The 26,088-nt window shown below is 39.3% G+C and overlaps 1 protein-coding gene across 7 annotated transcripts in view; it reads left to right on the top strand.

The window, feature by feature from the left end:
- The first annotated feature begins 476 nt into the window (after positions 1-476).
- LOC149811826 (vacuolar protein sorting-associated protein 26A) overlaps positions 477-26,088 on the top strand; it is a 142,803-nt gene continuing 117,191 nt past the window's right edge. For 2 of the 7 annotated variants that reach the window (XM_089993940.1, XM_089993943.1), the window contains exons 1-3: positions 477-715; positions 786-824; positions 2,868-2,917. In XM_089993940.1, the coding sequence (XP_089850066.1) occupies positions 2,915-2,917 (3 nt within the window). In that variant the 5' untranslated portion in view covers positions 477-715; positions 786-824; positions 2,868-2,914. Of the gene's footprint in view, positions 716-782; positions 825-1,005; positions 1,182-2,674; positions 2,695-2,867; positions 2,918-12,044; positions 12,094-26,088 lie in introns of those variants that run through there. The other 5 variants (XM_089993944.1, XM_089993945.1, XM_089993942.1 and 2 more) reach the window with 5 other exon arrangements.

Raw genomic sequence — 26,088 nt, forward strand, 5'->3', positions numbered from 1 at the left:
GACAGCAAATGTGTCCATCAACAAATGTCGATATCTTGACATCCAGGAATATGACAGACGAAAGACTGCACAGTAGCAGTTCGAGGAGACCACCTCCAAGTGGCTGGACCCAGTTTGTACTTGGTTTTAAAGAAGGACGACCAAGTTGAATATATTTCCCACCACCATTTTCCCAGCAAGGAAGAGTTCATTTTCCTCAATTTATTGATGCCTAAACTGGCACTATCTTGAGGAAATTGCGAGAGGTGCGTTTCCAACTGCATTTCAATTTGCCTTGGAATGAGGTATACAGACATCAAATAAGCCTGGATTTCCCTGCCCTGCCCTGCCCGGTAGGAAGAGGTAGGAATGCGAACCATCGTCGGGCGAGCTAACGAGCCAAGCTTGAACGACCTGTCGAGGTCTATAAAGGCTCGATAAAGCTCGGCTCGTTTGATAACGGATATTTAGGCCCCGCCCCGCTTTCGCCTTTCGAAAGTCAAACTAGGACGAAGGTCTCTTTTCTCCTCTTTCGGCTGTTCTCTCTCTTCCCCTCCCGGCTGACCCCCTCGCCTCTCCCCAACCGACGCGACGCCCCCTCCGACGCCATCGCCAGTCGCCCACCACCACACCCCCGGTCCACCACCATACTCCGAGTTCCGGCGCCATCGCCTGTCTCCCGGCGGACTCCCCTCCCCTGTGCGGTGGTGCATCCCCTGTTACGATACGTGAGCAGGTACGTGCACTCCCCCCTCTTCCTCCTTCTCCTCATCGCCTCTGACATTTTAATTGTTTTTCTGTAGCAGATCTTCAAGGAGAGGGGTTCATATTTGTTCTGATCAAAGGTTTTCTCTCTTCTTTTGTTTGTTCTTCTTCATCCTCTTTGTTTCTTTCCTCTGAGCCGAGCTCCGTCGGAGGAGCCGAGCACCGCGCCGGACGCTCTCTGCTGTTTGAGCAGCCCATACCACGCACCGGACGCTTTCTGCTCGTCTCAGGCCTTGGCTGAGCCATGCTCGCTCAAGGCAGAGGCTCACAACCTCTCTCTTTCTCTCTTGCCTGAGGCAGGCTGGTCCAGGCAGAAGTTCGCGGCCTGACTAAGTGTCTCTGTGCGTGTGTGTGGACTCACGAATCACGATTAGAGAGGGCAGTGGTGTGGTAGATGGTGGGTCATGTGAGAAGGGGGATGGCTTGTGTGTGTTTTGGTAATTCTACCCTTCACATACGGATGATTTTATAAATAATGCATATTATGGAACATGGATTTTGCAATATATATATATATATATATATATATATATATATATATATATATATGTGTGTGTGTGTGTGTGTGTGTGTGTGTGTGTGTGTGTGTTTTATTCTCTAATTTTTTTCTGTGATATGCACTCAACTCTTGTATCAGTATTTCTGAACTTTTCAAATGTCATGAGGTTGCTTGGTTCTTATGAGTTTAAGTTACTTATCAAACTGGATTTGCCACCACCAAACTTTGTTGATTACAGTTTGGTATTTGTAATTTTCTGCAATTTAGGTTATGTTGTGGCCATGTTTTGTACAGTTTTGCATAATAATGTGCTTTCAAGATTTGTTCGGATAGGGGACATAAGGCTTATTATCTTTGTTCACGCTCATACACCTAGCATTTACTGGACTTGAAGGAAAAGAGCTGCTTCTTCAATGGTCAAAAACCTTTGTGCAGCTTTTTGTTTTTCACCCATGTTTCTATGTTGATGTTTTTAGGGCATTAGGCATTAAACGTTAAATGCATGAGGCCATTTGTTTGTGAACTGAGATGAACTCAGATGCATGATGAAGAAACAACATGTATTGATGTAGCTGCCAACTTTCTATTTTTGTACGCCCTCTCTCTCTTTCTTATTGGTTTTGCAAAAAAATTGGATGTTCTTTGTTCTACTTTCTTGATTTCTGCTTTGATCCTTCGTAGCTTAAGATCAAGCGCTTCCGCAGCAAGCTACGTTTCTTCCCCTGGTGGTTCCTTGTACTACTTCGCAGGGCCTGTTTGGATGCTTCCATTTATTGAGATAAAACGGGATTAGACTCAACTATTGTTGAGATTCCTTTTCTTTTGTTTTGGATTTTTGTTATTTCAGTATTTTGCCTCGTTTGTGGTTTTATGCATAAACATGCATTCCATGGTTTTCTAATCAGTACTTCTACAGAAAACACACTTTTTTTTCATTTGCGGACAGTTGGATTGCTGAGTTCTGCTCTATGTGGAAATGGTCCATTATGAGGTTTTTCAAGTTCTCTGAATTCACTTTTTTTTGTTGAACATGTATTGTTGAACGAAGGATTGTGATTACATGGTTTGCAATCTTCTGTTATATTAACTGGTTAGACAAAAAGATTTCTAGTATTCCACAATTGAACTGGTTAAGTGATAAAACTGGAAATTCTGAAATCTGAAGAAATGGGGACAAAAGCAAGAGTTCCATTCTTCCCAACTGTAGTGCATCTCTCTCTCTCTCTCTCTCTCTGAGCTGTCACACCATCCTCATTTGTAGCAGTCTTTTGCTCTCCTTTGCCTTCGATTCCCTGCCGTTGCCTCTCAGTTTATCTGGGTTATTCTGGAAGGAAACTTTCTTCACAATTTTTTTGTTGCCTCTCAGGTTGTCTGGATGATTCTACAATGAAGCTTCTTCAGAATTCTCACTTTATTATTTACTAATTTCAAGTCGTGTTTTCTTGTTTTTGGTTAGTCATCGTCACTGATTTTCTGCTTGAAATCGACAGTTTGTTATTCTTTTGAGTTCAATTCCACATGTGGTTACTCGTTTTCTTCGGAAATTTTATGTGTTGATGATCTAGTGTATAACAATTGTTAAATATTGTCATAATGAACATGAAGTTTTTTTATGATAATGCAGGTGTTAAGTCCGAGTAAGGGCTTCAATTAACAGATTGTCTTCAAGCAATGGTACTTCATTTTCGCCAACTTGTAACAATTCAGCACTATCTATTTTGTTATGAATTTCAGAAAATTTTATGTATATGTCTAGGTTCTATTGGAAGCTAGTAGGTGAATTTTTCTTTTGTGAGGTGTTCACTTTCTTCCTTAATGTTTTCTGATCTCATATGTAATTTATGCATCATTTGTGTATCATTCGAAAGGTTCTTTTTGGTCCACACCCACATAAATGATTTGGGAAATTGAATTTTTCCTTGTTTAGTGGTGCTATTTTTGGTTTACATTTACGATAATGGTTGGTCAAGTTTATTGATTAAAGTAAATTAATGAGAAGCTTGAGAATGCCGTTTAAAAGCTTGTCGAGTCAACTTGGTGACTTAGTTGACCCAGCTGGGCCAGCTCGACTCAGCCATTCACCTAGTCAAAAATTGAATGACCAGGTTTTCCACAAGACTCAGCTGAGTTTTTATATGATTCAGTTGGGTCAACTTATGACTCAATCGATTCATATACGTATATAAATTATTTATATATTTATTTATAATTTTATATATTGTACGAGTTTACAATGTGTATATCTTGCATAATATGTGTGTATATATATAATTACCTATATATCTATTGATTTAATACATTTGAAAGTTAACGTGATCTGGCCGAGTCACCGAGTTAATTCTCCGAGTCGCGAGTCAGGCACTGCCGAGTTGATTCCCAAGTCATTGGGTTTCAAAACATTGTGAAAAAGATGCATATGGAGGATGAATATAAGATTGAGGATTCTACAAGTATTTGCAGCTCATGCATGAACATCCTATGCATCATTTGTTTTTACAAGCACTAAGAAGCTTGTAATTTATGCACTATGTTTCATCTCATGCATGTGGCATTGTTTTTCTTTTCTTTTTTCTTGTCATGTTTTCTCCAGGGGCGGAGCCAGGAATTTAAGCTAGGGTGGGCACAAATGCACAATAAAAAAAATAAAATTTCTATGACAATAAACTATATTAGCAACTGCAAAAAAAAATTGAACCTACAAAGTGTCGTATTCATAATTAGGAACCTTGGTTGAAACTAAACATGTTTTCAGTAATAAAAAAAACTATTTAATAACTGCAGAGCAGAGTTACCGGAAGCGCCTAGGTAAGTGGGGAAGCGCGGAACGTCGCGCTTCCGAAACGCGCGGGGAAGCGCCCCCATCACGCTTCCCCCACGCTTCCCCCATGCTTCCCCCATTTTTTCAATTTTTTTTGCATTTTTTTTGTATTTTTATTTTTTTTCGCTTCCGGTTTGCTTCCTAGGTCGTTTCCGAGACGATTCCCATTTCGCTCCTAAGTGGTTCCACGCTTCCCGCTTCCTAAAATTTTGAAAGTACCTCGCTTCCCGCTCCCGCTTTCTCAATTGGCATCCATGCTACAGAGTATCATAAGAACATGCATGTATATTCCAAAATTTAGCTTTGTTTGATATAAAGACCAAAGGAAGTACCTTTCATGAATAATGCTGTGTGACTAAGCTCAAGCTTTGATCTTAAAATGCATTCAGCAAGACGTGACAGAGGAACACAAACATCCTACAATTAAATAGCCAATTAATTAGTTAATCTTACAAAAAATCTATAAAGGATATCATAAATGTTTTATAAATAATTAGAAAAAGTACAAGCCACTCAAAATGAAAAATAACATAAAACATATTTAATAAATTTTACGTCTTTCACCAATTTATCTTTATCATAAGGTCAATAAATGAAAGCATCAACCCAATAAACAAAAGAGAATAAAACTAATAGGAAACTAGAATATACTAATATGTTTAAAAAAAATCAAATAGTTACTCTAACGAATACCTTTTGCAATTGGCCTCGTCGATTTTTTCATATTTTGAAAAACATTCATATTTTTTCTGGCCGAGCTGTTCAGTCCAGGAATATGAGTGCATCTCATTTTCATCCAACAATTACACCATAATAGAGCCGAATCCACAAAAACAAAGATAAAAAAACAGATCTTCATAAAAAAAGAACTCAAAAACTCTACAAAAACACACAAAAAGGAGAAAAAGAAGTGAGATGATGACTCCGCTAGGAATCTCAGAATCTTACTCGAAAGATCATAAACAAAGCATGACTAAACCAGTCAGAATTTGTTAATAAAAGCAAACCAAAGACACCCACCAAAAGAATTTACAATTTTTTTTTGTGAGTTAACAACAAAGAATACAATAATAATAATAATAATAATAATAATAATAATAATAATAATAATAATAATATTCAACCAAGCAAAACACCACCTAGATAGTAGATACTTAATCATAAGATTAACATTTCCAAACTAAAATCCTTAATGGGCTCAAAATTAAAATTATAAAGCATCAGAACATGCCAAATATATCAAAAACAAAGAGAACCCAACTCAATAAACTAAACAACATGCAAATTCTGCAAATTCTGCATCTGGAGAAAATCAAACAAAAAACCAAAGAAAACCATGATTTTGGGTCTTACCATAGGGAAGAGATGATTGCCCATTCACTTCTCCACTCCCACCAAGGCGGGGACCACCGACCATAGGTGGGTGGGGTCAAGGGCAGACTGCGGAGCCTCGAGGAGTGTAGAACAGCCAAACAAGGTGGGTGGGGTAAGGGGTGGAGCCTCGGGAAGGGCGGAACAAGGTGGGTGGGGTCAGGGCGGAGGCGGAACAAGGTAGGTGGGGTCAGGGCAGAGGCGGAACAACGTAGGTGGGGTCAGGCGACTCAGGCCGTCAAGGGAGGAGCCTTGTAGTATCTAGGTGGGGTTAGGCACTGCCCATGTCATACGTGGGTCAGACCTTGACCCATATCTCTTTTAAGGGAATTTTGTGGGTCAGGGTGGGCATGTGCCCACCCTCCTGTTAATGTGGCTCTGCCCCTGTCCATGAGTTAATAACAAAGAATACAATACAGTACTAGTACTACTACTACTACTACTAATAATAATAATAATAATAATAATCAACCAATCAAAACACCACCAAGATACTTAATCATAAGATTAACATTTCCAAACCAAAATCCTTAATGGGCTCAAAATTAAAATTATAAAGCATCAGAACATGCCAAATATATAAAAAACAAAGAGAACCCAAATCAATGAACTAAACAACATGCAAATTCTGCAGCAGAGAGAATCAAACACGAAAACCATGATTCTGGGTCTTACCATAGGGAAGAGATAATTGCCCTTTCACTTCACTCCCACCAAGGCGGTGACCACCGACCACATGTGGGTGGGGTCAGGGGTGGAATGTGGAGCCTTAGAGAGGGGAAACAACTAAATATGGTGGGTGGGGTAAGGGACAAAGCTTCATAGGGAGGACAGAACAGGGTGGGTGGGGTCTAGGGATGGCAGTGGACCGGGGGAAAACGGGGCCCCGCCCCGTTTGGACTGGGGATGAAGGGCATGAAACGAGGATGGAGGCGGGGATGAAGGTTAAAATCCATCCTTGTGTGGGGATGGAGGCGGGGATGGATGGACTTACGCTTTCCCCCGCCTCGCCTCACCCTTTCCCCAATCCTTCTAAGGGATGATAATAGACCGAGGGGAAATGGGACCCCGCCCCGCCTGACCCCGTTTGGATCGGGGATGAAGGACATGAAATGGGGATGGAGGTTCGGATTTTGAGACAGGGTGGGGGTGGAGACCTTGTCCCCCGCCCCCGCCCCGTTCCACTGCCATCCCTAGTGGGGTTAGGTCGTTAGGGGCAGAGCCTCGTAGGGTGGGTGGGGTCAGGTCATCCAGGGCAGAGCCTCGTAGAGGGCGAAACAAGGTCGGTGGGGGTCAGGGGTGGAGCCTTGGGGAGGGTGGAACAAGGTGGGTGGGGTTAGAGAGAGAGAGAGAGAGAGAGAGAGAGAGAGAGAGAGAGAGAGAGAGAGAGAGAGAGAGAGACGAATCAAAGATATCAACATTACGACAGGTTCAACTGCCGTTGAAACCGACAAACAAGACAAAGAACACATAAGCCAAAAATAGACACAAAATACAGATAAAATCCGAGGCGATCAGTCCGGATCCGGGGGAGGCCTTAGCGGCAAGTGGCGTTGAAGATCCGGAAGGCATATGCGTAACGATGCGTATACATCCGCCAAAATATAATTTACTAACTTGTTGAAATTAACCGGGGTCTGCCTGAAAATAGCATTGTTGCGCGACATCCAAACGGCCCACAAGGAAGAGAGCAACCAAGTTCTCCAAATGATCCGCCAACTTTTACATCTACGAACTGGCTGGGGTCCCCACAAGAGGTCTACAACGAAAGACTCCTGGCGCACGGACACGACCAGTTTATTCCAGGTAACCTTAAAGATATCTTGAAAGACCTGACATTCCCAGAATATGTGCAACGCAGATTCCTCGGCCCTCTCGCAGAGAACACATTTACTCACAATACAGAAACCTATAGACTTGAGGAAGCTATCCGTCTGCACCCGATCATGCAAAATAAGCCAAGCAAGGAAGCGCTCTCTCGGAGGAGGACCTTTGCCCCAGATAATTCTCATATGGAACCGATTCACACCTGTCGGAAGGAGAGAAAGGTAGGTGTCTTTAGTGCGGACGGAGCCATTTGGGGTGATCGCTCTACAAAGGAACTGGCTCTAAGCGACGTCGTCGCCCTCACCACCCCACACAGCAGACCAAGCTTGAATCCACGATCTCCGCAGACGCGAAATGGGCGACCTAATTGCGTGCTGACCCCCAAACAAAGACTCCACTGATCCATATTTAGCCTGAAAGAAATTCGCACAAGGGGACCCCGATTACTGTGCAAGCCAACTTTGCTTAACAACCAGAACAATACTTCTTAACCTAGAGTCCGAAATCCCCAAACCCCCTCTATTCTGCGGTAGCCTTATCGTTTCCCAACCCACAAGGTGACGTTTTTTATTGTTACCTTGCCCAGACCACAGAAACCTAGTCAATACTTTAGAGAGCTTCTTATTGATCCCCACAGGCATAAGGAACATAGACATAATAAATTCTGGCATCACATTTAAAACATGCTTGATGAGAGTAAGCCTGCCGGCAATCGAAAGGTAGGAGGCTTGCCAAGTCGAAATTTTAGTCTGAACCTTTTGGAGAGTGGCGTTCCAAGCAACTGATGGAATCCGTGAGAGCTGAAGCGGCAGACCAAGGTAGGAGAAAAACTTATCCGAAGTGGCACACTGAAAGATCTTCTGCCCAATGGCCTGCATATGCGGAGTAACATTGATCATGGACATGCAACACTTATCATTGTTTAGCGAGAGGCCCGACATCGAGAGAGAGAGAGAGAGAGAGAGAGAGAGAGAGAGAGAGAGAGAGAGATTTGAATAGGGAAAAACCAGGGGGGGATTAGGTCGCCCATGGTTTTCTCTACTTAGTTGGTCTAAGGTGGCAACTGATTTTTAATCTTTGATTGGTGTTTCATAGTACTATCTTTTTATCTTTATCTCTGGGTGATTTGATGCGTGAATTGAAATTCTTGTTTGTCTGTGATGTCAATTTGTCTAGTTAAAGCAAATAATGTGTACCAATGTTGTAAAAAACATATAAAAATCCATATCTGAAGCGTTAGCAGTATAGATGTACCAAACCATATCATAAGACACGTTAAGAAAAGATTATAAAAAATAAAAGTTGAAAAATTTAGAAAATATTATAAACATCAGAAAAAACATGCACTAAAACTATAAAACACCAATTAATCATAGATATATGCACTGCTAGAACATGATAAGTAACAAGTGGCAAGTAACAAAACAAAATAGTTACTATAATAGTCACATTAAGTCATAAAAAATCCTAAACTATGAATCTATCAACATCATAGTCACAAATATCGCGATATTAACACTGTAAAATGAAAAAACGATATTAAATGTAAAATATTGTGATATTTTGAAAATATCGCCAATTTATATATATCGTGATAATATCACGATAATATATCTTGAACTCCAAGTTCACGATAGAGATATTTTGGGAGTTTTTTTCAAAAGTGTTAGTGTAATGGTATTTCGGTATTTTAGAAAAGGAGGATATATATGTCATTAGTAGTTTTTTAAAAGGGTACTTTTGATATCAGTTTTTTAAACGACCCCTTAGGGTTTTAACTTTTAATGTAAAGGGTACTTTGGGTCACTTTCGATAGAAGGGTCTCGATGGCTGCCTTGCGACAAGGGAAGAAAAAAGCAAGGAAGGAAGAGAAGGGAATGAAGAAAAGAAGGAAGGAAATAATGAGGGAAGGAAAGAGGAAGGGAAGGAAAAAAAGAAGGGAAGGAAAGGAAAAAGAGGAAGGGAAAGAAAGAAAGAAGGGAAAGAAGGAAAGAGGGGAAGAAAGAAGGGAAGAAAGAAGGGAAGGAAAGAGTGTTTTTTTCTTATTTTTTCCTAATTTTTAAATTTTTTGTTTTATTTATCAATCCCAAGATTTTCCTGAGATTTATTGGAAAACCTATAATATCCTGTTATTATGCCTCGCCGAGATATAGCCGATACCTATATTTGTGACTATGATCAACATGGCACTAAACAATCCATGAATCCAATGCTTAATCACTAAATTACTTGACTTATCAAACATGATGAAAATGATAAAAAAAATTAAGGATCTTTTTCTTCATAATCATTTCTTCTCTCCTCCTATAGCTCAAGGCTGGCATAATCATTCCCTTTCTCTTCAAGCTCAGCCTCTGTATTGGTTTCCAACTGCCTCCATTCAGCATCGTCATTGAGGCTCAGCTCTTCATGCACCAATTTGTCCGATATGTCTACTCTATGCTTGTAGTTAAAAGCATTAGGCTGTGCCTAGGTGTTGACCCCCTGTAGGCACTAGACTGCACTTAGTTGGTGCCAGGCATCACCTAGATACGCACAAAAGAATATAAGCAGTTAAAAGAAAAATTTAAAAAATATACAACCAAAACATTTTTTTATTGTTTTAAACACTATGGAAAAATAAATAGAAAATACTAACCTTGGTGCCTCATCCCCCTCACTTGGGTACTCACCTAAGCATCTAGGCACTCCCAGGCATTAAACTTGCGCTTAGGTAGCCTAGGCTGCGTGGGCCGGATTTTGACTACCAAGACATTATCAATGCTAAACATCCATTCAATTCTTTTTGCAATTGTTTGTAAAATGCAAATAATATATATACACACACATACATATATGTGTCTGTATGTATATACATCCGTTCAAATCTTTTTGCAATTGTCTGTAAAATGCAAATTATATTTATATATATATAATGATAAGGTGCTCTCGGAGCACCTACTCCCATCTAATAGAAGCTTCAAATTTTCAATATTTGAGTGTTTTTTTGTTGATCAGACCCTATAGATATGATCTACAATCATTATTTAGTGGAAAGCAAGTTTTGGACCATGTGATTATGGCATACATGTAGTTTTTTTAAGATCTTCAAAAATCAACAGCTCACAGTGTACCAAAATTTCCTGACTTAAAAAACCTATTTTGATGTCCGAAAACATGATCCAAAACATGATTCCTGTCAAATAAACTTGTTTAGTACATCTATAAGGTCTGATTGAGAAGATGCAACCTATGACTATGATTTCTAGGAGGTGGGTGTAGGTGCTCCTGAAGCACAGTATCATTACTGTATATATATGTCCCTAGTGAAAAAATGTAATATTTTTGTTTTTTTTTTCAGTTTTCTTGCACATCTTACCATCCAGATGTGATCTACATATTAAGTTTGGTAGAAACCAGTGCCACTGATATTTTGAAAATATCGCAATAATATCGGTGATTTAAGGGCAGCTCTATATATTGCGGTATTTTTCAAAATATTGCCAAAACTCAAAATATCTAAATAATATCATGATATTTTTTGGGGAAACTCATTTTTTATACTTTAAGCTTAAATTTTCATTTTTTTTTGTTTCTTTATATTTTAAAACCTTTTAAAACTTGTAAGAAAAATAATGCAAGACTTCATATTTTCTTATCTTTTTAATTATTATTTATAGTTTTTTCAATGTTTTAAACTCGAGATTTTTTCGAGAAAAACCAACTTGAAAATCTCTCTGAGAAAAACCTTCGGCAAGCAATTACCTTGAATGGTACAGGTGACTATGGTAGAAACCAGAGTTACCATAAGCTTTATGGATAGTTGGGAAGTGCGCTTCCTTAAAACTTGCTTCGGAAGCTCAACTTCCAAAACTTGATGGGAATATTGATTCTTCCACGCTTCTCCTATGCTTCTCACATGTTTCTTTTCTGCTTCCCTACATACTTGCGAGGCGCTTCTCTCATAGTTCTTTTCATGTTTTCCATGTGCTTCTTTCAGGCTTCCCACTCACTTCCCATATACTTTCTCTAAATTGGTAACCGTCATTTTTAGATTTTGAGAAGAATTTAATTCTTATACTATAAAATTATGAAATTTAAGAATAGTCATTTTTATGTTAGCTTTTATTTCTTTCCGTTGGATTAGTATCTCTCTTCCCATTTGATGACATATCACTTCCTTTTTTATTCTTATCTCTTTCAAATTGATTCCTCGCTTCTTGCTTATTTTAAATTTTAAAATACCTCGCTTCTCGCTTTCGCTTCTCATTTCGTCTTCCACTTCCACTTCCTAGTTTGGTAACCTTGGTATAAACCATGGTTACAATATAGGCTACGTCACATAGGTGCGGGTGCGACGATGCGGCACTTTAAAAAAACTTGGGTGCGGGGGTGCGGGAGGGTATATATATATATATAATTATATATATAAATTTTAACAGATATACACTCACATCACCACCTTTCGTATTTTTTTTTATTTTGGGTCCAAAATGGACAGTTATGACCCTTGGTGCGTTGACCGCACCCAGGGTTGGCTTGACCGCAACGGGTGCCGCACCCACAACCACACCCACACCCACACCCGAGTCGAGTCGCGTCGATGCGGGTGTGGCACCTTGTTGGCCGAATCCTTGTGACATAGAATATAGGCTATATATAGTGGTATATCACCACTTCTGAACCAATGAACCAATAAATATCTCAAAAAACAGCCAAAAGAAAATGTATTGCGATGTATCATATATCATGATAAATTTTGAATTAAAACCTCGATAATTTTCCTTTCTTTTGTTCTTTTTCCAGATTTTGTCTTCCAAAATGATGCGGGGTTAGGAAGAAACCAATTTTTAAGGTATTTATATGCAAATCTTTGCAGGTTGCACTCTATTTACCTTCTTTTTTTAATTTTTTTTCTCATACCATACCTTTTTCTTTAAGCCTAAATTCCTTTTATTCATGGTATAATCCTAGTTTTTATTTGTGTGTTGCAATATTTTAGTAGTTTTATTTTTGATTTGTGGTTTCACTTAAACATTTGCTGCAGTAAAAATTGCATTATAAAAAGAAGACTTTTGCATCTTTTGTCTTTATCTAAGTTCAAATGGGTTTACATGTACATATTCTTTGTCTACTTTTTTTTTAAGATTAACTGATGGTTGCAGCTAGTGAAAGTAATTTAGTGCCTCAGATTTACTGATTTTTGTGTATATTTTATAGTAGCTAAGTTGCCGATAAATTTATGATATATAAGCTATATATAGACGATATGTGATATGGATGGCAAACGATAAGTTGCCGATATATTTACTTGTGACCATGGTGGAAACTGACTTTTGATCATGTTTTGTTACGAGGGTTGAAAAATCAATGGCCTACAACGTACCAAATTTTCAAACCTCAAAAAACATATTTTTACGTCGAAAAACTATGATCAAGGGTTGATTCCTACTATGTTGTCCATGCTTAACACATCCATGAGGTCAGATTTGGTCAAAACAACCTCCTCCTATGAGTTTCAACTAAGGGTTCCTTATCCACGAGGGTAGCAAATGCTATATATATTATATATAATTGAAAACTTTATAAACTAGACAATGTAGGATATTAAGATCTAACCTTTGCTTTAGTCTCCTGTTATAGACAACGAAGGCAAGAAAATCATTGAGCCACGAGTGCTCCAGCCTATTTCTTTTCTTTATGTGGATGTGCTGAAAAGAACAATTTTTTCTTGTACCTTGTAGATCTCTTGCAAAACACCTCCTTAGGGTCCGTTTTGACTAGATATCTCAACAAAATATTTTTGAGATCTTGGTTTTAGGCAAATCCTCAAATTGTTAAGGTGATTTGATCAGAAAAGCATATGGTATTTTTTTTTGCTTTAGCTGTGAAAATGGGGTCAAAACTACCCCTCTTATGTTTAAACTGCCCCTTTTCCCCTTCAAAAGTGGCTGGACACCACTTTCTGACCATATGGTACAGGTTGACATGACTTGATAGTCTTAATTTAGCCAATTTTTGTTGTAAATCATGCAGCTTATGAGTCAATAAAATGATACATCATAGCATATTGTACGTGATCTTTACAACGTTGCTGTGGACTTCGCAAGTTCTGGTAGAACAACTCAGTACAACATAGGTTGGCTGATGCAGATGGAGTCAAGTTATGCTAAAGACTTCTTGAGTCAGGCAAGATAACGACAAGCTTATAGAAGCTTGTGGGGTTGTCTAATTTTGCCTAAATAATGTCGACCTTTTGACTGGGATATTTTCCAGTTAAGGACCTGATGAGGTTGATTTGGTTTGAGTCCTGAACGGCCCTAGGTGACTCGTTCAAGTTGGTGCATTCATTCAATACTCATCTTGGTCATGTAGACTTTATTAAACTCATGATATCTACAGCCAACTTTTTAAGGACTTGGCTGATCAACTATGCCTTTGACAATTTTGTTAGTCTCAACTGTTAGATGAGCATCATTGAGCTTTGGCCAATCTGTAGTTCTTGACCTAAGCCTGAATGCTGTGGTTGCACTTTCATTCTATGCAATGTGCTTTTACACATGGTTGTCCTTAACTCCTTCCAGTTTGAATGATATGATTTGCTGTTTTCTGAAAAATGAATTGTTTTAGATATTGATTGACATCTTATTTTCATCTACAATGTAACAATCAACTGATTCCCAAGAAGTGTGAATTTCTCTTTAAGCCTAATCTAATTCTTTCGTCAAAAATTTTCCCTTTTTCTGTCATTGGTTCTTTTTTGGCTTTATTGATGGGATTTCATTTTGTATGCAACATCATTTTTCATTTTTTTTTCTTGTTTCAAATGCACTCTTCAATAATTAAATACAAAGAATTTTTTTTATCATTTTCCCTTTTTGTTGGGGACCTTCAATCCTAAAATCATTTGTTCTTGTTCTAAGATATCTCTTCTCTTGAAAAATTTCATACCCAAACAGGACGACCTTTAGAGGAGATCTTTTCCTTGTGTTTTATATGTTCTCTGATGTTTGCCTTCATTTTCTTCTTTTCTATGAGTCTCTGATTCAACTCTCTTCAACTGGTTTCTTTCTAAATATCAATATGTGCAATGATTTGCATAAGTTGGAGTTTTGATCTATTTCTACTTAACCAACTTAAATTGGCGGGATGGATAACCTCACAAATCACATCATATCAAGGAGTCATCTTTGGACATGACCACCTCATAAAGGGAGCATTGGGGGGAGTCATGCTGGTGGGGACAAATGATGAAAAGACCATGCATGAGTATGTGCATGCATGCATGCGTGTGAGAACGTATGTACATGTGCCTGTATGTGTGTGTCACATGAAGATGCAGGAAAGGATACTTCTGATTCGGTGCGGATGGATGTAGGAACCTGATTGACAGATAAGCTCATGTTTTGTTACAGTTGGATAAATTATATAAGAATGAGGCATTCTAGAAAAGAAATCTTCAATGCCTAAAATCAGGCATAAATGATCCTCTTGCCCATCTAAATCTTCAATTGATGGCTGTATGACATTGTTCCTAATCAATAACTGTGTTAGATTTCACTAGGATCTGTCACACGTGAAAAGAGAGATGAAAGAGAAAGGAGGAGCTGCAACTGTCACGATTTTCAATAATGAAATCATGACCTAAAACATGTATATATGTCCTTCGTTTACAGTACGGGTCGGGTTTGATATATTATCCAGACCCGGAATACAAAATAACAAATACAAGTAAAGAATACACAAACAAATAGACTTTTTCACCCCCCCTCAAATTGATCATGGTTTTGAACCATGAACAACTTGCCTTTAAGTGTCCAAAAACGATCCTTGATCAAGCCTTTTGTGAATATGTTTGCAACTTGTCTTTCAGTGTTAACAAATTCAGGCTCGATCTCCTTTTCTTCAACCTTTTGTCTCACAAAATGTTGTTCTATCTCAATGTGCTTGGCACGACTGTGATGAACCGGATTGAATGACATGTTGAGAGCACTTTGATTGTCACACAACAAGATAGACCGAGATATCACTTCTCCCACTTCAGTTAGCAAATGCCGGACCCATGTGACTTCGGCAGTAGCGACAACCATGGATCTGTACTCAACCTCGGTACTTGATCTAGCAATGGCCTTTTGTTTTCTACTGCTCCAGGATACTAAGTTTCTTCCAATGAAGATGCAATATCCTGATGTAGACCTTCGTTCATCTGGATCCCCTGCCCAGTCTGCATCATAATATATAGTAATCTTGCGCATGTCCTTGCCAGATGGTTTTGGAGAATATATCAATCCATCCTCAACTGTGCCTTTCAAATATCTAAGTATCATTTTAACAACCTCCATATGCCCAGTACGCGATTCATGTATGAACTGGGACACCTGATTGACTGAATAAACAATATCAGGTCGAGTGAATGTGAGATACTCTAACATCCCTATTAGGCTGCGGTACCTGATGGGATCCTCACACAAGTCTCCATCATGGGCACTCAATTTTTGGTGAAGAATACTTGGAGTCCCTAGAGGTTTACAATCCTTCATACCTGCTTTGGTTAGAACGTCCATCGTATACTTGTGTTGGGTGAGAGTCAACCCATCAGCTCGGCTATCAACTTCAACTCCAAGAAAATAACGCAGGGCTCCAAGGTTTTTCATTTTGAATCTTTGACTCAGTAGTTTCTTTACTTCTTTGATATGATCCTCAGAGTTTCCTGTGATGACAATGTCATCAACATAAATTAGCAATAAGGTGATCACATTTTGCCCTCTAAAGATGAACAATGAGTGATCTAGTAGGGAGTCAGCAAAGCCATGCTTCTGAATCTCAAGAGAGAAGCTGTCAAACCAAGAGCGAGATGCTTGCTTTAGACCATAGATATCTCTTTTTAGTTTGCATACATTTTGTCTTACAATCTTCTTCATAGTATCCAGGTGGTTGTTCCATGTAAACTTCCTCCTTCAAATCTCCATGCAAAAATGCATTCTTAACATCAAGCTAACTCAGTGTCCATCCATGTTCAACAACTAAGGAAATAATGATTCAAATTGTTCCCATTCTCACCACTGGACTAAAGGTCTCATTCATAGTCTTGTCCTGCTTCTTGTGTGAAACCCTTTGCTACGAGTCTTGCCTTGTATCGTTTAATGGTCCCATCTGGTTTATATTTTATTTTGTAGACCCATTTGCATCCTACCACATTTCTGTCAGGCGGTCTGGGAACAATTTTTGAGGTTCCACATTCATGCAAGGCTTGCATTTCATCGTTCATGGCTTCTACCCATTTCTTAGAAGTGGCTGCCTGATAGTACATAATAGGTTCATCCTCTTTGTTGAGAGCAGTAAAAAAGAGTTGAAAATCCATGGGGAAATTATTGTAGCTAACCCACCTATCAATAGGATGCCGCATGCGACTGGACCTCCTGACCTCAAGGGTGTGTGAGGTAGGTGCAACCTCTTGAGCTCGATTTAGGAGTCTTGAAGCAGCCGTTCTCTGTCTGGTGTAGGAAATACCCTTATACCTTCCCAATTCCATTGGTGGTGTTGCTTCACAGCTCTATGATTCTGATGTACCAACGATCTTGGAACTGTCTTCTTCGTGTTGCATACAGTCTGAATGACATTCTTCATTCGAACTATCAAAGAGCTCTGAATTTAGCCCATGGTAATATATGGTAATAAACTTCAATTGAGGTAGAGGACATGTCACCTGTGTCAATTTTATGATCGAAGTTCAACTCGTCAAAAACAACATTTCTCGAGATTTTGATGCATCAACTAATGGGATCATAACATCTGTATCCTTTGTAGTCATCCGCATATCCCACAAATCTACACTTCTGAGCCTTATCCTGAAACATGTTTATCAAGGACTGATTAATATGCACATAACAAACACATCAAAAAACACGTAAGTCATGATAATCAAGATGAATTTCAAAAAGGTAGTGATAAGGAGACTTGTTTTCTAAAACAACAATGGGCAGTCTATTTATTACATGTATAGCATAATGAAAAGCTTCTGTCCACAGATTGATGGGAAGATGACTGTCATGAAGCATACTCATCGCACTTTCAGCAATATGCCTATGTTTGCGCTCAACAATCCCATTCTGTTGTGTCGTGTGTGGTCTTAACTCTTTTCTTCCTATCACATTATTTTGAAGAAAGGAAATGAAGTCACTGGATGTGAACTCTCCTCCTTAATCATATTGGAAAAATTGAATGGACTCGGAGAATTGATTTTTTACTAAGGACAGGAAGTTCTGAAACAAAAGGAAAACTTCAGACTTATTTTTCATGAAATATATCCAGGTGTATCGAGAGTAGCTGTCAACAAAAATTAGATAGTACTTGCTTCCAGATCCAAAGATGACTGGAGCAGGCCCTCATACATCAGAACATATTATCTCAAAAGGCTTTGAAACTCTCTTATTAATGGAACGAAAAGGTAATACGTGACTCTTGCATAAAAGACAACTGAAACACTTTTGACTTCTCTCTTCCACGTTGAGACTTTCTTTTGGAATGAGATTATTAGAAACAAGTTTCTCAATAAAATGACTCCCACAATGTCCTAAACGACTGTGCCATAGAGAAACCTTATTACATTTAGAAATACTAAGAACATTTTCAGAAAAACATAACTCTAATGGAGACTTCAAATCCGGGTGAACAGGATAGGCCGAATGACATGGGTCTTCTTGAAAGACATACATATTGCCTTGTCTCTTTACTTTAGCGAATGTTTCCCTCGTGCGAAGGTCCTTGACCTGCACAGATAAATGAGTAAATTCGACTGAAGCATGATTATCATCAACAAGTTTAGAAAAAACGACAATATTTTTCTTGATATTGGGAGCATGAAGGACATTGGAGAGTAAGAGTAGAATGTGACATGGGGATGATAGACTTTCCAATGTGAGTAACAGGGTGAGAAGATCCATCTTCGGTGACAATCTTACTTTTTCCAAAATAGGGAATAGGCTTGAAAAGTTTACCTGCATCACCGGTCACGTGAGTTGCTGCCCCAGAGTCAACGAACCAAGTTCCTTATTCATTTTGCTTTAGATTCAATCCCGACATGACAGATATTAACAACTCTTTAATCTCTCCACTGCCTTTGGTGCTGCTGGACTTCCTTTTGGATGTTGCCTGATCGGACTTTCCTTTATTTTCAGGATTATGCCAACAATTTGTATAATAACCACAAATTTTTCGTTATTATTTATTAATTTGACATGTTTTCGTAAGTGGTTTGATTTGAGTCTGGGATCCAAATCTCGGATCTAGGACCCATAAGGTGGATAATGTCATTATAAAAAAACAAAAACAAAAAAAACAAATATAAAAATATAAGGTAGTGTTGGGATCCACAGTTGGATCCATTTGGATCCAACCTGTGGATCCGCATTTCAAGCAAGACCCAGATCCAACACACAGTTGGAACCCAAGTCGCGGGTCACGGGTTTCGGACCCAGACCCGGGCCGCGACTCGTGTAGCGATAAAGCAGAAAAACCCGTGGTTAGGGTTCTGAAGGAACCCTAACACGAGTCTAGTAAAGGGGAGGGGTGCAGAACCGCCAAGGGAAAGTTTATCCCCTCCTTCCTTTTCGGAAGGAGAGGAGGGGGTCACCCTCTTCAAAAGGGGGTCTCGCTCCTCATCCTCCCTCAGTACCTCTCTCTTTCCTCTTCCTCTCATCTCTCTCGTTCTCTCCACTCTCTCGGCCTCCCTGTTCATCTGTCTCCCTCTCGTGCTCGTGCGCAACCGCGGGACCATCGACGACCTCCCAACAACGTCAGCTTCTTCCTCTTCCCTCTCCCTTATCGCCTTCCCCTCCCAGCGTGCGACAACCATCAACGCCGGCTGACGATGCTGGTCCTCCAGGTGAGCCTCTGTTCCTCTCTCCCTCTGTATTGCCAGGAGGCCGGCGGCCACCTGCCGTGTCTCCCTTTTTCCCTCTCTCTGTGTTCGCCGGGAGGCCGACAGGAGGCCGGAGGCCCCTGCCTTTCCTTAACCCTTTCCCCTTTTTTCATTTGGGGCTTGCCGAGGGTCGGCAGGTGGTCGACGACACCCTTGCCGCCCTTGCCACCTTTCCTGTGACCGTCAGGGGGGCCGCAGGTGGTCGATGGCCCTCCCCTGCCAACCTTTTCCCCTCTGTCCCAACCAACAGGCAGGAGCGATACCCCTGCGTGATTTCCTTTTTTTTTTTCGGTGAAGCCAATGGGGGGACCATAGTTTTTGATTGATCCTCGTGGCATGTGGTGTGCTACAGTTGCGGCACCCCGTGCGTCGCTGTGGCACATGGTCCGGGCAGCTGCAGTACTTGTGGTCGGTTGCGTGCACTTGATGTGCACAGTGCACAACAATGGCTGCAGCGACACATGGTGCTCTTTGTGACGGAAAATGGGGGCTCCGTTAGTCCGACAGGAGCAGTGGGTGCTCGTCACCCTATTCTGGGGCATTGCAAGTTCAAAACCCAATGGTGGGGTTGGATAGCAGGTCCGGGCTGGCCTGGTGACCGAACCCGCACACACAACCTCTCTGTTCTCCTCTCTTCATTTCTTTTAGTCTTTTCCCTGCTGTGATTTTCTCATATGTTTGGCAGACACCTCCGACGACCCCTGATTGAGCCGTTCCTCGCCATCGGCATCCCTGTGTTTTTCCCTCCAAGCATCGGACTCTAAGGTACAGTTTTTTTCTTCTGATTCATGCGAGAAATCTAATATCGATTCGATTTCCATGCAATATTTAGTGCAAATCCATGGTTAAAGAGTGAATCTATGTGTTCACTCTAGATCACATGGATGAGGATCCATATCAGGGTTACCGGAAGCGCCTAGCTAAAAGGGGAAGCGCGCTTCGGAAGCGCGAAACGTCGCGCTTCCGAAGCTTGGGGGGGAAGCGTCCCCCTTTTTTGGAAAGTGCGCTTCCCTTTAACGGGGGACACGTTTCCCTTTAATGGGAAGCACGCTTCCCATCACACTTCCCCCTCACTTTCCCTGTTTTTTTTCAAATTTTTTGTATTTTTGTATTTTTTATTTTTATTTTTTTCGCTTCCCCCTCGCTTTCGAGACGCCTCCTGGGTCGCTTCCGAGACGCTTCCTAGGTCGCTTCCGAGACACTTCCCGAATCGGTCCTAAGTGGTCCCACGCTTCCTAAAATTTTGAAAGTGCCTCGCTTCCCGCTCCCGCTTCCCGTATCACTTCCCGCTCCCGCTTCCTCAACTGGCAACCATGATCCATATATCCTCTTTTACATGGGTGTTTTCGGTCCTTTACATATAAAAATTCTGTGTATGGTTTTTTTAAAAAACAGAGTTTTTATTTGGTGATAAAAGCATGATTTAGAGTTGATTTCAATGATAACCGACTTCTATGTATGTCTATTCTCAACACCAGAGACTTGGCTATGCAAACTTAGTTGTTAGCTGTTACTTTTTGTCTTGGGACTGGTAGTACCAAATTGTTTCAGGTCTGCATTGTCGGGTACATTTAATTCATGTTCAAATCCTAAGGAGAATTAATAATAATATGTGGTTGGTTCTAATCATATATGGATCTGGGAATGGATAACCATATGTCATCAAATTTGGGCAAGAATCATGAGTAACGTGATCCAATTACTTTTTCTTTTTGGGTGCAAGAAGGAAAAGAAAGTGGAGATTTGCTTGTTTTATACCATAAAAGTTTTGATGAAATATGAGTTTAGAACTCGATGTAGCTGGATCCAGAATCAGATCCAACTTGATAAAACCAATACAATATTAGGTCACTCATGACGATAACCCATATATGATATGTTTGCAATCCTAGTAGAGACTCGTATGGTAAATGAGTTTAAGTGTTGAGCAAACTCTGCATCATGTGATTGTGTAACCACCATTCCTGCTGATATTTTTTCACTATTGCAAAGTTATTCAAGGATTAAGATTTATCATTCTCCAAAGTCTTGATGTAATTATTAATTCACATATTTGCAACCTTGTAATTAGAGATCATGACAAGCATTTCTTGATTATGCATAGATTTTCTTTGGTGGTTCAAGTACCAAGTTCTAATCTAATACGTTCTACTTGTTTGAGGGTTAGTGTTTTGTTTTCTTGGGCTGAACAAAAATCAGTTTTGAGGGTTCAAGTTAGACTGAACCTCAAATATGTTTTGAGGGTTCATGGTTGATTGAACCTAAATTTAGGTTTGGATTGATTAAGATCAAAGGGATCAGTTTGACCGGTTTTCGATTGATCTTGACTGAACTAAGGGTTGGTTTGTGAATGGTTCACTTTGGATCTCAGACTATTTAAAAAAAAACACTGTTTCAGCCTATGCGATTGGGAGTCCCTTTCATAATAAAAATTTATGAAATCTAGATTTAGATTTAAGGAAATCTAAGTTTTTTAAAATCTGGTTTTAGATTTGATTAAATCCGAGTTTATCTTGCTTCATTAAATCCGGTCTTAGATTTAATAAAATCAAAGTTTTTTCTTGATTAATTAAATATGGTTTTAGATTAAATAAATATCTGAGTTTTTATTTAATTGTTTAAATATGAATTTAAGTAAGTTCAAGATTTATTTAAATCTGAGATTTAAATTGAATGAATCTGGATTTTTGTCAAACGGTTTAAATATGAGATTTAAATTATAAATATGTATTTTTGTTAACAAGATTTACATATGGGATCTTGTCAAATGTATCTAAGTTTTTCTTAAATAGGTAAAATCTAGAACTTTGAATGTAAATATGATAATTTTCTAGTTATGATTATAAAACCTGAATTACATATTGTGGATAAACCTCTAATTATTATTTTTAGAATGTGGTTGTGGTTGGCTATGTTATGAACTTGGGTTTAGCTAAGGATGTGAATATGTGTCTTATTCATGTAAAACTCATATTATGCTGAGTTAAAAATGTTAATACCTGGCTGTTTTCTTACGCATAAGTTTACATGGTATTGAAGTGTGTCTACATGTGAATGGTTACATGAGTGTTCGCATAGTTATTTTCAGCGGGTATTACAGGAAAGCATGCATACAAATACTAAATGAAATCATGCATTGGACATGAATATGCGAATCAAATCAAAGACATGCTTATGAATATTTCTGTGGCATACACATGATTCATGTTCGCATTTCTGAATGTGCATATAAATTTCCAGAAGGTGTGGTGTGCATGTATTTTGGCTCTTGAGACATGTCAAGATTTAGAATTATGTATATGCTTTGACATGATGTGATGTGCTTAAGTATCATACTATATGAAGTTTGTTTCAAATGCATGTGCATACATGCATTGATGTGTGTTTCGCATGTACATAAATGCATGAGTTGTTCACTTGTCCCAATTGAGATGATTCATGAGTGAATGCATGTATGTGAAATGATTTCGTAAAGGCACATGCACATGAATGACGAACACATGCATATGAATGTGACATATCATGCACATGGTTAAATTGACATATATAAATATGCATTTGGAAGCATGTTGACATCATTCCATACATTGCAAGTTATGGTTTTTGCGTATGATGCATCGATGGTCTGAATGAATCATCACAGGCCTGGAGAGCCTTGAGCTTTGGTTTGCTCTTTCTTTAATTGTTTAAATGCATCGCAAAAATTACATTTATTTTTATTGCACTATATTGCACTGTTCTGTGTGTTTTCACTGGCGAGAGTCCCGTGATGGTTCTCGCAGAGGTAGATGCGAGCTTTTGCCTTGTTTCTGCATGCTGATTTGCAAAACTCAATAATTGGTTTTTAATAAAAAGATAATGAATAAGAACAATGTAATATACGTTCTGAGATCTCTTATCTGGAGAATGAGGATCCTAGAGATCCGTTGGGGAGACTCTGAGGATACAAAAACTTCGTGGACTTTAATTTGTCCCCTGAACCCGATATTGAGGTTCTTTCTCCTGACCACAGTTTTAGGGAGAGTCTGTCACTTGACATAAAGGTGGTGTGTTTGACACAGTTGTTGTTTTGGTACCAAGGAAGTGACACTTGCGGGCGTGGGGTGTCCCTTGTGTCCCCGACATTAGATGTGGAGGTCTAATGTTCTGAAGGTGATTCGGTCGATGGATAAGTTTGGGACCCCGTAAATAAAAATACAACTTGTGTGCTAAGTTACCCTGGAAACCTAACTTGACCTCGGGGCTTGTACCCGTACCTCGGGGCTTGTACCTGTTTGGTGTATCCGCGAGCAACGATAATTAATTAAAAAGAGAAATTTAAATTATATGCATTTAATAGGGCATGCATATGGAAAGGTAAAAACTTTAATGGAAGATAATAAAGTATTCATGCATTGCACATAAATTATGCATAATTCTGCTATGCATTAGAACATGCATATTTTACCTGTTCCCTTAATCGTTACATGATGGTGAATGCATGAAGTTTAATTTTTAATCGATGCTAAATGTCCTGCTTACTTAAATTGTGATCCCTGCTATTGCATGATGATTCTTCATGCTTGGAAACTATTTCATGTTGCATGAATGCTTAATTGAAATTATGAAGTTGTCATAATTGCTTTCCTCTAAATGATTGCATGAAACCTTATTTGTATTCGTTATGCTCACTTGTTTCATTAGAAATACCTGTGCTTAGGATTTCGATTCTGACACCATACTTCTATAGTTTTTCGCAACTGCAGGTGATCAGTGAAGTGACTGATTTCTGAGAGAGTTACGAGTATCACCTTTTTGCTGGACGGTTCACAAAGGGACAACGTAGCTCAGTTTTATGTTATTTACTTTTATGTCATTTAACTAACTCTGATATGTCTCTTACAATTATTGCTTAAACATTCCTTCTTTCAAATGAATGAATAATGGTTTGGTTTGGTATATATGATAAGTGTAAGCTCTATTTTGTGGTGTGTGGTTATCCAATTGGGACTGGAACTGTAAAGACCCGAGATTTTTGGGAATATTTTCACATTTATTTAAAAAAAAATCATAGGATAAAGGTTGGATGGATGAAATGGAAAAGTGCAACTGGAGTGCTGTGCGATCGTAGAATGCCATTGCGGTTGAAGGGAAAGTTTTATAGGACGACTATTAGACCCGCTTTACTATATGGTACGGAATGTTGGGCTGCCAAGAGACATCATATTCAAAAAATGAGTGTAGCTGAGATGCGGATGCTTAGATGGATGTGTGGAAATACAATAAAAGATAAGATTCAGAACGAGGAGATACGTAAGAAGGTAGGTGTTGCACCCATTGAAAATAAGATGCGAGAGAATCGTTTACGGTGGTTTGGACATATTCGGCGAAGGCCTAATGAGGCTCCAGTTAGAAGGTTGGAGAAATGGGAAAATATATTAGTTAAAAGAGGTCGGGGTAGGCCTAGGAAGACTTGGATGGAGATGATAGGAAAGGATATGAATGCTTTGAACCTCACCGAGGACATGGCATTGGATAGAAATGATTGGAGGAATAGGATTCATGTGGAAGACCCAAAATGAATTTCTTTTTTGGTTCATATCGCTGACCCCAATTGTTTTTGGGATGAAGGCGTAGTTGTTGTTGTTGTTGTTGTATTTAAAAAAAAAATCGCATTTTCAAGGGGTATTAGTTGGGGTCGTTACAATTCGCCTTGATATGCCCCCTTTTGTTGCAAAAGAAGCATGTGAGAATGGGTCTTGATCCCTGAGTAACAGTGGGTGTAGGAAGTAATTCACGTCCCCCGTGTCCATTTTGCCCTTATCCTCCTCTCTCTCGTCCTCGGCCATAAGTCATTCCTGTGGCAAAGACCTCTTGGGTATTCATATGAGTGTGATTATCCTCAAAAAAGCCTTTCAAGGTCATTTCATACTGAATTAATTTAGCCCGAAGCTCATCAAAGGTGGGAAGAGCAGCCCAACACAATAATGAAGTAACAATCATGTTATATTCTGATACCAATCCACTCAAGGTTTGTTGCACTATATCACTGTCGCTCACAACACATCCTATAACCACAAGTTGATCTGTGATGGTCTTCATCTTGTTTAGATATTCCATGATAGTCATGAAGTCTTTTCTCAGTAGTTGAAATTATCTTTTGAGAAAAACCATTGTTGCTTGAGAAACTTGTGAATATGTCTGAACCAGTCTCTCTCAAAGTTGCATGGCTGTGCAATTGTGAGGAATTGCAATAAGTATCTCTTGAGAGAGTGTAGAGGTAATGTACGTGACCACTGGCTGATCTTTCTTTTCCCAGTTGAGATATTCTGCATTTTTGACATACACAATTGAGATTGCCCCTTTATCATCCTTCTCTTCTTGCGCAATAAATTCAGTGGAGCTGAAGCGGTTCCATCCAGATGACCTAAGAGACCTTGACTCCTTATAAAAGGAATGATTTGTCTTTTCCAAATCAAGAAGTTTGAGGTAGTCAATTTTTCAGAAACAAGCTGATTCAGAAAACTCGAAGAGAGACTAGAGTGGGAAGAATGAGAGGAGTCCATAGCTTAAAAGTTAACAAGGTATTCACGAGATGCGTAGTCCACTGCTTGAGAAACTTGCTGGTCGTCCCTTCTTGCCTTTTTTTTACGGCTGTGATAGATGAAGGAAAGGGAGCAGAACAACTCACGCTGAACAAACTTTAATAAATCGTAGATGGAAACTATGCTGGTTCAAGAACAAAGAGTTTCGTGAATATGGAATTTAACAACAGGTGTATTTCATGCACAACGATTTGTAGGCACAACGATTTGTAGGCACAACGATTTGTAGGCACAATGATTTGTAGGCATAACGATTTGTAGGCCCAACGATTTGCATGATTCAGCAATCAAGAAATATAGTATTCCAGATCGGATACTGATGGATGATCAGATTCGGTTGTTTCAG

The sequence above is a fragment of the Nuphar pumila genome, chromosome 17, assembly GCF_984573655.1.
Source record: "Nuphar pumila chromosome 17, dmNupPumi1.hap1.1, whole genome shotgun sequence".
In the NCBI taxonomy this organism is placed as follows: Eukaryota; Viridiplantae; Streptophyta; class Magnoliopsida; order Nymphaeales; family Nymphaeaceae; genus Nuphar; species Nuphar pumila.